The sequence below is a fragment of the Tinamus guttatus genome, unplaced genomic scaffold, assembly GCF_059628265.1.
Source record: "Tinamus guttatus ecotype Peru unplaced genomic scaffold, ASM5962826v1 Tinamus_guttatus_pri_ptg000639l, whole genome shotgun sequence".
Lineage (NCBI taxonomy): Eukaryota > Metazoa > Chordata > Aves > Tinamiformes > Tinamidae > Tinamus > Tinamus guttatus.
This window is the reverse complement of record NW_028289173.1, coordinates 767,323-780,455: the sequence shown is the minus strand read 5'-3', so window position 1 is coordinate 780,455 and position 13,133 is coordinate 767,323. Positions and strand designations below refer to the sequence as shown.

The following is a 13,133-nucleotide window of genomic DNA, read 5'->3' as shown; positions in this document are numbered from 1 at the left end:
TTGCACATATTGTATAGGTAGCTTTCCTCAAGAGGCAGGTTGTAGTATCTCTAGCCTCTGCAAGTGGGCTGAACTGATTGCTACAACTTCTGTGGAGTCCCACAGCCCCACACAGAACCACACTTGCTTCCGGAGACAAGGTCCGGTATTCATGGGTGAAAGACAACTCAACGGTAGGTATTAGTGTTACTCAGTAGAAAGCATCACATAAGTCTACAGGAGAAGGGTCTTTTAGAACTGTTTTGTGGAAGAAAAGTCCTACATACCATCTATAAAACTTGCAGATGAGAAAATTCTCATGTCTTCTCAAAATATGAATGAGGAACCTCTGCATTAGCAAAGCACAAAGATGTTGTAGCAACATCATTAGCCCCCTTTTAAGTAAAGGTTGTTGCATTTATGACATTCTTGCGACAAGCACAGCTAATCCCTGTACCTCTTGGCTCATAAATTTGCACCCATCACTGTGGAGTAACAACCTGAGGGGCTACAAAATTGCATTACAGGCCATATTCAACTTTCAGAATTGTCTTGCTAATCAAGACGTGGATAACTGCACCTTTAACATTCTTTCCAAAGATATCTTCTCTTAAAAGTGAAACCAATCAGGACTTTAGGTTTTGTGCTACAGGGGTGTCCTGTAATTTGTCTCAAACAAAAAAGAGAGACACACAAGTCCTGTGAAAGCCGCCAGCTTTGCTTGGCTATCACTGCCTTGTCTTGCAGGGCGCAAAAAAAGCGATACGTATTTCTGAGATGGAAACTAGTAAGACAAACTTGCACCAACAAGATCGGAAAACAAGCAAAGACATACTTTATTTCTATATAGAAAATAAGTGATCCAGACACTTAATTAAAGCTCTAGCCTTAAGAAAAGACATCTTAAAGAAAAATGAAAAGTATTTTCAAACCAAAAGGCGAGTTTAAGAACACAGTGAAAGTAACTATCTTCATACTACACTACAACAGACTTAAAATATTTAAAAAAAAAAGATTTTGAATTATTCAGATATTATAATTTAAACTGCAATAATACATAATAATGGTCTGGACCATGATCAATGCTAGCCAATCTACATCCCTAAAATAAAAGCCTTAGCAAGAGTTTACATTTTAAGAAAACAAAATGGGAGAGTGAAGCAAGATATTATACTCATTTTACAGACAAGCTCAGAAACCCTGTTTCGATTTACACTAAAAGCATTCTTCACTATGCTGGCAGTATGAGGGTCTTAATGTAGCTTTAAATTTAATTTATGTAGTGTACAATGGCTTTAGTATAATTGAAAACAAGCTGACATGAATCAAAGTACTCGAGATTACAAAACTGCATATCTAAAAAGACTAGAATTTAACTCCTCTGCATACAGTCTAAGATGTTAAGCACAAAGATTTTGGTATTCTAGAAAAAGGTTGTTTTATAACTGTAAACTAAACTCTAAAAACCTTACTACAGTTAGGATACAAGGGCTACAGAAAAGTAGAAGAGACAGAAAAGTCAGTAAATTCAGTTTTATTTTACTACTCTTCTTGTTACAATTAAGAAAAACTGCTCTTGTGACTATGTTGTCAAGATGCTGCTATTTTCTTATATATGTGTATGGAGAGAGAGAGAGACAGAGCGCTGAATGTGTTCTAGATTATAATTTGCTTTAGTTGTCAAAAAAACACTGTTCTTTTTCTATTTTTATATGAAAAGTTCATCCTACAGCAGTATTTTTAGAAACATTTTAAAAGTGCAGTTTCAGTAAGAAAAATAATTGTTGTTTAGAGAAAGTTTTATTATTCCAACAGCATCAACAAGAACTGCCTTCATCAGCAAAATCATTTCATTTGAAAGCATCTTATTATTATCATACTAACCTAGTGATTAATAATTTAGTATTTCAACTTCAGTTCAAATAGAATATTTTCTTCGCCCTTAGCGAAGCCACATATTCTATTTTTTCATGTTCTCTCATCACATTTGAACTAGATTATATATTTACTTTATGAAGCAAATCCTTTATCAAAGGCTGCATTTCTAAAACTGCAGTCAGATAACTAAAAAAAGAGAGAGAAAAAAAAGAGTAATAGCAATGATAATGAATTACATTTATCATAACAGTGCCTAAAGGACAACCACGAATGTAGTCTCCTTTTTCTAGGTACCATTAAAAAAAAAAAAAAAGAGTGATGCTATTCTTTCAGAAACACCTTTTTATTTTGTATGACTTCATATATTCTTTTCTCTTTGTGGGAAGAAGAAATGTTTGCATGAGAAAAGCGAATCTAAGCATTTGCTCTCAAGGGCAAAGAATCTTAAAACAGCACTGTCTAAAAAAAAAATCCCAGAGACAGAAACCATTTCAAAAGTATTAGCAACATTATGAGCTTCCTGACCAAGAAGGGTTCTACCTTAGTATACAGTAGCAAAAAAAAAAAAAAAAAAAAAAAAAGATATTAAAGCTCTTTGCTTTTTTTTTTTTTACAACAAGGAAGAGAGGACAACACAAGCGGGAGGGCCATTCTTCCAACAGGAAAACGGGGGCTGATTATTTCCCCTGTCCCCAGATCTAGTCAGTGCAACATGTTTCCAATTCCTGACTGGCACGATCATGAACAGAAACTTTCTGAAGTTTCAGTCTACATAAGCTGGAGATCACGAGAGCCAGTTAGGCAGCTAAAGGACAGAGCAGTCTTAAAAGATCATCAAATACCATCCTAATTGCTTTGCATCTGAAGTGAGGACCTGCTCCTCTGTCCTCCCATCTGGGATGGTCTTGTCACCTCTCAGGATGGGATGTCAGCAGTCACACAGTGCAGTGGTTAAGATGCTATAAAGTATGGAAGGCGTCACGGAAAAGGACCTTACAGATTACACTATTTTTGCTAATTTCTAGGAATATCTCAGTATTAACATTCATCTTCAGAACTCCTCAGAGTTTTATTCACAACTTTTTGAGGAAGGCTCTATCCTAATCACCAAAAGTCTTCATTCCTGAAGTCAGCAGATTCAGTTCTTGTATCAGTTGCACATCTTGGAAATCTCTTGACCTGTATTAGGTTTTCAGTTCTACAAGGGGGTTATTAGTGCCCTAAACACTTACATGAATTTTGCTCTCAGGTATGAGGCATGGTTAGTTATTCCGAATAGTAAAAGCATACACACATAAAGAAATTCTTTATACCACAGGAAAGGGCTAAGATACAGTTACAGCAAATCTTACTTTCCCTCAGCTTATCTTTATAAGTGTGCAAATTTGTCCTACAAAGTAGAGACTTTCTGCCTGAGAAAATCAGGACTGTTTTCTTGATCTTTGTTGACCTTATCACAGATATTCCATTTATTTCGATATGAACTATTTATTTATATGGAAAACAGTTTGTAACAAAACAATTATGTCTAAAATACGACACCAATATCCTTCTGACGCATAGAACTCCATTATAAATTTAAGAGATTGAGAACATAAAATACAGCATGACATTTACAACTGTCATTTTAAACAAACATACTTGAGAGACTACAATGTAAAGTACCCAGACTTTGGTTCAAGAACACATTTATCAATTTAAAGGACAGTGAGGAATATAAACTGCATCCATAAGCAGGAACATAATAAGGTGTTTTCCACCTGCAGCAGGGGAATATTTTGTATTGCTTAGTATGACTACATACAAGTATATTTGTGAAATGCAGTCCAACTACCTGACCTTTTACCCAGCCTAGGATAGAAGAGAAACTTTCCAGGGCCATATACTCAAAACAAACAAACAAAAAATCTGATTATTGTCCATAAGCTGTGAGAACACTATTTAAAGAGGTTTTTAGAACAATTCTCGGTAGCGCCTGTTCAAAATATATCTCTTTATATGGTGTGTATGTACACACACACCCGCACGCACACGTGTGTAACTAACAACGGACTCACAGAGGCCGTTGCATGAATATGGTGTTGCCAGGCAACGGCGGGGAAGCATTTTGCACCGCTTGCAAAAATCTGAATGAATGATCTGCAGGAAGATTCTGTTCTCAACAACTAGGAAGCAGCCTCGCTGCCGGAACGGCATGAATAATTCCTCATGCATTTCAAAGGCTCAGAGAGAATGATCCTTTCCTAATTACCAGTATGAGGAAGGACAACTCCTTTGAGTAGGATTTGAAGGGCATTTCACAACAAGGAAATTCATGTCCTGTGTATCCACCTAATGATCCCTCTTGGATTCTGACCCAAAGCCACTGAAGTTAATGGGATTCTTTAAATTGACTTCAGGGTCTTTTGATCAGGTCTTCGGTGACCGACCCTAGTAGCAGAAAAACTACAGACTGCTAAACAAAGAACCAAAAGGCCATCATCTCATAGGAGATACAAATACATTCTGGATATAGTCTGATCATTTCGAAATATGCAAGGCAAAGAGGCCATGTCTACAAACCCTCCTTCATGTCATCTGCATACAGCTAAGGTATAATCTCATGGAGGCTAATGATATTACACACAAGAGCAAAAATAGAAGCATCTATAATCCGCAGATAACATGGAAGTAATATGCAATCAACAAGACAGAAACTATTTGTCACTTCAAATAAGTGCCATCCATTACAAAATTAACAGTCCTTTGGCTGTCAGGCCTCTCGAGACTTAAGAACTGAAAAAGAGCATCAAGAAGAAAACTGGAATACTTAGCACCGTAGAAGTGCCTAATTCAAGTCTGAATCATAAGTGTCTTACACAAAATAAAAATGGCTCAACCTTTTATTCTTGTTTGCAATAGCTGCAATTTTTTTCCATCTTCTGCACAGTATATGTAGTCAACTGATCCAAAAGCTGAAAACGACTGCTCTTCGCACAATGACCAAATTGGAAATCCATATATTTTCTGTTTAATTCTGCACATCCGCTCATGTAACTGTAGCAAAAAAAAGGTACTGAAAGCAGTAATTACTGGTATTTAAAATGACACTGTCAGTATAAAATAGCAAATGTGATGAGCTTTTTTAATGGATTACTATGAAATCCTTTTAGCTTCGTATCTCAGGTTGTCTAGAACAATCATGAAAAAAGAACTCCTTCAAATGGAAGGGATCTGGCATCTAAATCCCATGGGTTTAAAGTTTTATTAAAATTCAAATAAATTAATAATAAATAGCAATTACATTCTTGACGATGCACCTGAATTGTTTTTATGCTCTGAGATATAATTCAGAATTTAGTTCACACATTAGGATGCAATTACAATGCCATTCTCGATGCTTCTGAACAGGCTGTGCATATTTGCCTGAGTTACAAATATAAAATAACCTGGAATATGGAAAGGAAATCCATTCCAGTGTGCACTGTTTGCTTGGGCTTTTTTTGTTTATTTGTTGTGGTTTTCCATATGTTATGGAAACTTAGAAAAAAACAGAAGAACCTTTACTCTGCCCTCTGTATTCATCACGACCTACCTGTAAAGCTGCCATCATCAATCCATCTAATCTTAAATTCGGGACTTTTTGCAGATCCCTTCTGTCTCTTCACCCAAGTGTTTATGTATATATACAATATATATATTTTATTAATTAAACATTAGGAATAATACATTAGAAGGTAAAACACATTGCACCATTTCCAGAGGAACTAAGCTGCAGTCAGAGGTTCGCGTCCGTAACACTGTTAACTCTGTCCTCAGTCAATCAACATTAACATCCCAAGGAGAAACACCATGTTCACTTCCATAACAGCTACCTGCAATGATATTAAAGTATGGTTAAAAATAGGGAGTTTTATGTGGTAAAACTTTTCATTTGGTGCCTAGCAGCAACCTGTTATTTATTACTCAATCAAGACTGACTGGCAAGCCCAATTTTCTCTTTGGATAGCAGTATTAGAGTACAAACTGAACCACTCAGGACATAATTCTACTCAGTATGTGAAAACACATTAAAAAAAAAAAAAAGAAGTATTTATTCACAAACTCAGTGAAAATTACCTCTGGAATGAATTATTTTGTTCTGTGGCCAAGGTGTGCCGCAAAGCAGATGAAAACAAACAAACAGATTGTGACTCGGAAGGTCGAAATGGGTCAAAAATAAGACCATGGAAGTGACAAAAATGCTTGTTTTTAATTAGACTCCTGAACACGACACCTAATTGTTTTTTCTCCCAAGGACCAGCACTTTGACAATGCATGAAATCCTCGCAGCTCCATTTATTAGGAGGCAACAAAGGGATTCCAATCTGCTACAGGAAAGTTTCAGTCTACAAGCACAGCCAGCGCAGGAGAAAATTGTGTCATATGAATTTTAATGTAACCCAAGTATGAAAGATTCTGAAAGAACAAAGGCAGCACAGTCCTATTCCACACTACACAAATGACCTATTCTGATCTGAACAGCACACCACATTACAATCAAATTTATTTCAAAAGAGGGTCACACAGGTCAAATGTAATGGCTGCAAGAATGAGGTATTTCCTTTATGTAGTATTAGAGAAAAGCAAAATATCAAACAGTGCTGGAATGCCAAAGCGCTGAAAACAAAGACATATTTAGGCTACAGGGAAACTAGATCTGAAAAAAAAAAAAGTTGATTTAATTACAGTCGTTATCCTCACTGACCACAGTTTCTAAGTTTCAAGGATACTTGTGACACCTCTATGAAGATGTCACGTATACACGTGCAACATTTCACTGCACAGGCTTCAGCATATTTTAATCTTCAAGGAATCATAGCTGTGTTTTATACACAACCCACATTTAACAAAAGCTGAGGTGACAGTCTAGGGGGCCTGACTCGCCTAAGTCCCCTTCACTGCCTGACAGCTCCATAGCAGATAGAGAGGTATTCCCAAGTGGGGTAGATGTCACATCATGGCATAAAGAGGGAGGCAGGTAACGCCTTTTCGGTGAGCAGAGTATCCAATTCTTTGCCGAAAGAACCTAAAGAAGACATAAGCCCACTTGGTGATTCTGAGAGAAGGGGTGAAAAGTTAAGAAAATAAGTCTCAGTGATCCGTGTATTATTAAACAAAAAGCAAGGACAAATTCTCACAGTATTTCTTGCCAGTTGTTCCCCTCTCTTTGACTTTAAAGAACCCTTTGTGAAGCAATTAATTTATTTAAGCAGCTCAAAGTCCTGATAGTTCAGGAATAATGTACCTCCTGAATTTCAGGTGGGAGAAAAAGAACATTTCAGTAAAACAATTAGCTAAAAAGCACACCTGTCCTTTGTGAGTGACTGGAGAAAACATTTGCTCATAGCACAAATCTAATCTGCACTTATGTGGGGAGGCGACATGCAGGCTAACAAGTACTTAAAACACTGTACAGCTCTGCTTAAGTCAGAGGTAAACACAAGGGACCTTGCAGAAAAACATCCATAAAGAGTTGCTGTTTTACAAAGTACAAAATCAATAAAGGGAGGAGAACAGAAAATGACTTGCGGCTCCGGTTTTCGAAAACTAAATTCTACCCAAAAGTACGCTCCAAGTCAAAGGTTGTATTTTAAAATATAAAGTAGACGGCCCGCATTTGCACGACAGCATTATGTCACCCGGTTGACACGTGGCTGCAACTTCACAGGTCGCACTATATCAAAGTATCTTCGGTTTGATTCGCAGCCAGGGCTCCCTCTGTCACCAAGTAAGAGAGAATAAAAGAAGCACTGGAAGAATTTCCGTAATGAGTTGGCTACCAGCCTAAAGGCTAGAATTAGTTTTATTGCCCAAGTCTAGTACTAAAATTGGTATTAGTCACCTAAGCTCTCCAAGCGCTAATCTACTTTTCAGAAGAGGGCAAAATATTCATATAGCGTAGACTATCCTCATTTTAAAAAAAAAATCGATAATTTCCCGTGTACAAGAATGAAACATAATCAGCAAGAGATATAATTCTATTTGCATATTTCAAAGTTACTGCAACCTTAGTTTCTAGGATCCATAGCTCCCTTCCCCCTTTCCATATTTTTTGGAGGTTAAAAATACTCATTTGTTAACAGATATTTATATCCCTGAAAGCTGATGCATTCACCTATCTTATGACAGCTCTAGTGTAATTCATTAAGGTTTGGACTCGGAAATAGACATAAGGGGGAAAAAAATACAAACCTTTAATATTTAACTTAGTGAAGAAAAATTACATTAATTTAGAAATTCAGTCACCAGAATCCAATTAGCTATGGATATATACACACATATTCATACCTTTCAACTATCACATCTCATTTGAATTTTGATGCTATTTTCTATAAAGTATAACCCATTTTACATTGTACTTAATACATTTATTTAGATGTGCATCCTCATATGTTGTATTTAAGCTTATACTACCACCTGCCTGAGGCTGTAGTCTCCACTGTTACCCCACACACACATCTCTTCGCAACAGAAAATTCCCCATAGACATTGTAGGAACTGTTTTATTTCTGCTTAGTGAAGAAGTATTACTGTCATTCTGACCATGAACAATAATTCACTCCAGAAAGTGCACTAACATTAACATTAAAAAAAAAGAAAATCGGACATCTTTGAAACAATATATTGAAGGTATATTAGATATGCCATAGTGAAATATGACCATCTTCATAATTTCATTCTCAAGAGCCAGAAAGTATCATCCAAGATTACCATAACGTGAACTGCACATTTGTTGCATATACATCATACCCATGTATACACATATATTCACATACATGCAGACACGCATATGCGTAATTTCATAGCCACTATGCACCAGGTAGAGCTTCAAGCATAGATGTGCAAATCAAACGATGGACTCCAACTTGCCACACGAAGGCGACGCGACGCAACCACCATCCACTGCTCTGCACTGGGCCCATCTAGCACCACTGCCGAGCTGGGAAAACTGCGGAGCGGAGGGGAGCCAGAGGGCTGCCCGAGGCACTCCAAGAAGGAGGAATCGCTTCTCCAGGCAAACTGACGCTTGACTCCGATTCTGGGAGTTACTAGGGTGGGGGTTGCAGAATCACTCCTAAGAGCATCCATTCTCCTTGGATTGACACCCTCTCTCAAGCACCTGCCTCCGGCACAGCTAGAGGGGCCGGCGCGATTAGGGATTCGCACCAAACTCTCCTGTGCTCTTTGGGAAGCATCATCCCCGCCAAGGCAGCGGAGCGCTCCAAAGGTCAGTTCATGATGAGTCTCCCATGGCGCCTGCCAGCGCCGCACGGCACCGAGGAAGGAGGAGGAGGAGGTAAATATGAGCGGTGCGATAAGCGCGACCCGCAGCAGGGCAGGTCTCACACGGCCCCTGCTCGGACAGGCTGCGGGAGCGGCCAGGGGAGAGCCCTGCTGCCCGCGGCTCGGAGGGAGGAGGCACCCTCCAAATACCTGCACTTCCAGAGGAAAGACTTAAAAAAATAAATAAAAAGAAATAAAAAGAAAAAAGCAAGTGTGTTCTTCCTGGGGACGAAACTCCAGGGGGACCTCGGTCTCTGGGGTGTATGGGCTCCATGAGCAGCCGCGCGAAGCGGCGCGGCCCTCGGGGCTCGCAGCTCTCCCGCAAGGCGCCTTCCCTCCCCACACGCCCGGGCGGGGCTGAGGAAGGCGCCGCCGCACAGGAGCCCCGAAGTTGGGCTCCTCCTGCCCCCAGCCCGGCCAGCAGCGCCCGGCACCCACGAGCCCGGGCGCCCGCGGGCAGCCCGGCCTCACCCGCGCACCCCGCGGCTCAGCCGCGCTCCAGCAGCCGCGATCCCGGCGCCCGGCGGCGCCGCTCGCTGCGCGCGGGGCAGCCCCCTCCGCGCGGCCGCCCGCGGAGCCCCCGCGAGGCCGAGTCCCCGCGCCCGCGGGCTCCCCGCGCCCGCCTCGCGGCGCGGAGGCGGCTCACTCACCCCCAGCTTCCTGCTGCGGATCTTCACGTAGCCCTGCTTGACGATATCGTTAAAGTTGGAGGCCATGGCCAGCGCCGGCTGCTTCCTCCCCTGCGCGCCCGGAGCCCCTGTCCCCCTCCTCCTCCTCTTCCTCCTCCTCCTCCTGCTCCTCCGCTGCCGCCGCCTCCGCCCGCGGGCCCTCCCGGGTGCCGCCGCCCGCCGGCTCCCGAGGCGCCTCTGGCATCCAGGCAGCGGCGGGGCCGCAACGCGCCGCGCTCAGCGCCGGGCACGGGGGCGGCCGCCGCGCTCCGCCCCGCGCCGCTCCGCTCCGCGCTGCTCCGCGCCGCTCCGCCCGGCGGCGGCTCCGCGGCCCGGCCGGGGGCGGGGGCAGGCGGGGCGGAGCGGGGCGCCGCCCCCGGCGGCCGCCGTGGCGGCCCGAGGCCCGCGGCGCTGCGCGGACCCGCGGCCGGGGCGAGGGCAGCGGCCGCGGAAAATGCGCTGGGAAAGGGGGCGCGGAGCGGGTCGCGCATCCCCTGCGCGCTCGGCCAGGGAGTCGCGTGGGTTCCCGCTGCCGAAGCTTGAGGTGCGGTGTCAACAGAGGCCACTCCGTGGAACCGGCGTTTCGGCTGCAGGAGTAAAGCAAAAAGCGCGAGTTCGCAAAAGGGCATGCCACGCTGTGCCCTCCGCATGGCGTTAGTTATACCGCTCCTTGCACGGGATCCAGCCAGGAGAGCGATTCCTGAAGGAATCCTTGCAGAATATCTAGCCAGGGAGTGATTCCTGAAGGAATGCTTGGTGGAGATCTAGCCAAGAGAGTGATTCCTGAAGGAACCGCTACGTTGCACTTGGGAGAGAGCAGGCAACAACGCCTTTGGAGTTGGTTGTGTTTTCTTCAGTTATATACAAAAGAGGAACAGATGAGGGTGAATCCAAGCTGGTTCAAACAGAAAGACCAGGCTAGGGCTGCTGAGCAAGGGCTTGCATTGCTGGTGTTTGTAGTATCTCATAAGGATTCCCTCCATAGGCATTTTCACTTTTAAAAAGTTGTGGGTTTTGGTAAGCTTAATGGAAGTCGCATAAATGCATCCCTTTGATGTCCTCTTCGGAAGTGCACCATTGCCCTGAAGTATCAGGAATCATAGAATCATAGAATCATTATGGTTGGAAAAGACCTTCAAGATTATCGAGTCCAACCACAAGCCCCCACACCATGCGTGCTAAACCATGTCCCTAAGCGCCTCATCTACATGTTTCTTAAACACTGCCGAGGAACTTGCAATACACAGTAATACCCCGGTGTGCTGCAGTACCGGGAGCAAGAAAACTCCTACTTCTTCTTTTGGAAACTTTTAAAAATTTGTTTCAGATTTTCAAAGCCTTTAGTGCATGTTGGTAATGTATGGGATATATATTGGTATAACTTAGTTGTTCTTGAATAGCTAACCTTGTGAGAAGTTAGATTTTCTTAGTAAAACTTTTCAGAAATTTACATCTAGAGCAATCTTGCAGAAAATAGGTAAGATATGATCTGGAAAAATAATTGCAGTGCTTAGGAGATGGAATTTTGAGGAAAAAACTCATGACCACGTAAGTGTGCACAAAAAATGGAGGATACAAGAGAAATCTTGATGTTTCTTTATTTCAAAAATATTTTTAACTATGATGAAAATATTTTTGCTGGTTCATCATAATCCTGGTTTAGAATTCTCTAAAAATCAGCATCTTAATATTATCTTCTAAAGTCTTTTGCATTTTCATTGACTGCTGTATTCATTGACTGGCTTTGTATCCAAGTCTAACAAGTGTGAAACTTTGAAACTAGGCCAAGAAAATTCTCTTTCAACAGAATAACCCTTATAATTATCTTTTTTTTTTTGTTCTTAGTTTTTCTCATAGACAATCAGCAAGTGGTGAGGGAGAATGGAGTTTAGCTCTCCTTTTGTTTTCTAGCAACATGGTTTCAGAAATGAATTTTGGCACATCTGCTAAGAGTAAGACTCTGCATTACTTCTATCCAAGCACAAATGTCTATATAATCATGCAGTTATTCATAAAAGATAAAATCAGAGAAAGGGATGGAGAGAAATACTTACCATATGTACAGTTTTGGTTTCCTAGCTATTTCTAGTAAAATGTCCAAAGGTATTATAAGTTTGTACTTTCATTTTAGGCAAAATATGACTTCTTCGTTAATTTTTATTTTAATGATATGTCAAAGTAGAACATTCTGTGATTTAAGAAAAGAAAATTGGGATGTGCCTGCAAGAGAATTCTTTCAAGACACCTTGCAACATATTAAGTGTAAACTCTCTTCCAAATGAGACTAGCAATTGTTTAACGTACAGAAAGCTCTTGGAGGATCAAAAAAGAGAAGAACATTTCCTTTCAGTTGCCAACCAGTGAAGTACATAATTGTATTCAATTAACTGACAAAGAAAAAGATATTTCCATGAACGATTGTGAAGTTTGCAGATGCAGATCTGGTTTCTTAAGCTTTGTCTGCCCACTTTTTTGGTGGCCTCTCATCTACACAGAAGCTGACTTGCGTATGTTCTTAAAATGACATAGAAATAATGGTAGGACTATTTTTTGAAAAAGAATTGTGTTGTATAATAAATTATCTGCTGTGAAAAGTCATGAGCTAAGTAGCATGCTTCCCCAGAGCAGTCACCCTAAAGCCTTTACCCTGTTTTTCCTCATAAATCTCTAAGGCAAACATTCTCAGAAACTCGACATACACCAACTCAGTAGAGCCAAAAGGAAAAAAGATAAGAAGGACACAATATGATTCCCTGTGAATAATATATTGCCATAAACCCATATCTTGCAGATTATATAAAAGATTATTTATGATATTCCTGGTAGTGTGAAACCATCATTTGGAAAGAGAAATGATTAAATAGGTAATCAAGTCACTAATTATTTCAGGCAGAGGAGTTAATTTCTAACCCATCTAGCACAGATGCAATCAAATCTAATCCTTTTTTTCTTTCTTTTTTTTTTTTTTCTTGGACAGACAATACATAATACTGCCATTCACCTCTGTCAGAATGCAATTCGTTTAAACAAAATGATCTCCACTGGTGCTTGCTTGACAAAATTAATGATTTTTTTGGCAGTATGTATTTTAAATTTGACTTTGTATGTCCCCTGTGAATTCATGAAAGATAAAAAGAATGACAGTTAAAACTTTCATTTGAAGTTTCCAGCCAAGAGAGTCTTTTACTGCGCTGGCTAGAAGGAGCAATGGAGACCTTCCTCTCTCTGGTTTCAGCAATGAAACGTGTGTGAAAGAGAGAACTCTCTTCTCATTCCAAATACCAACTGGGATCAAAGAAACTC

At 41.1% G+C, this 13,133-nt stretch overlaps 1 protein-coding gene across 1 annotated transcript in view; it reads right to left on the bottom strand.

Moving 5' to 3' along the window:
- Positions 1-10,042, bottom strand: part of DOK6 (docking protein 6) — a 230,938-nt gene extending 220,896 nt beyond the window's left edge. Inside the window, exon 1 of the mRNA XM_088535650.1 lies at positions 9,813-10,042. Coding sequence (XP_088391776.1) covers positions 9,813-9,878 — 66 coding nt within the window. The 5' untranslated portion in view covers positions 9,879-10,042. The remainder of the gene's footprint in view (positions 1-9,812) is intronic.
- Positions 10,043-13,133: the final 3,091 nt, after the last annotated feature.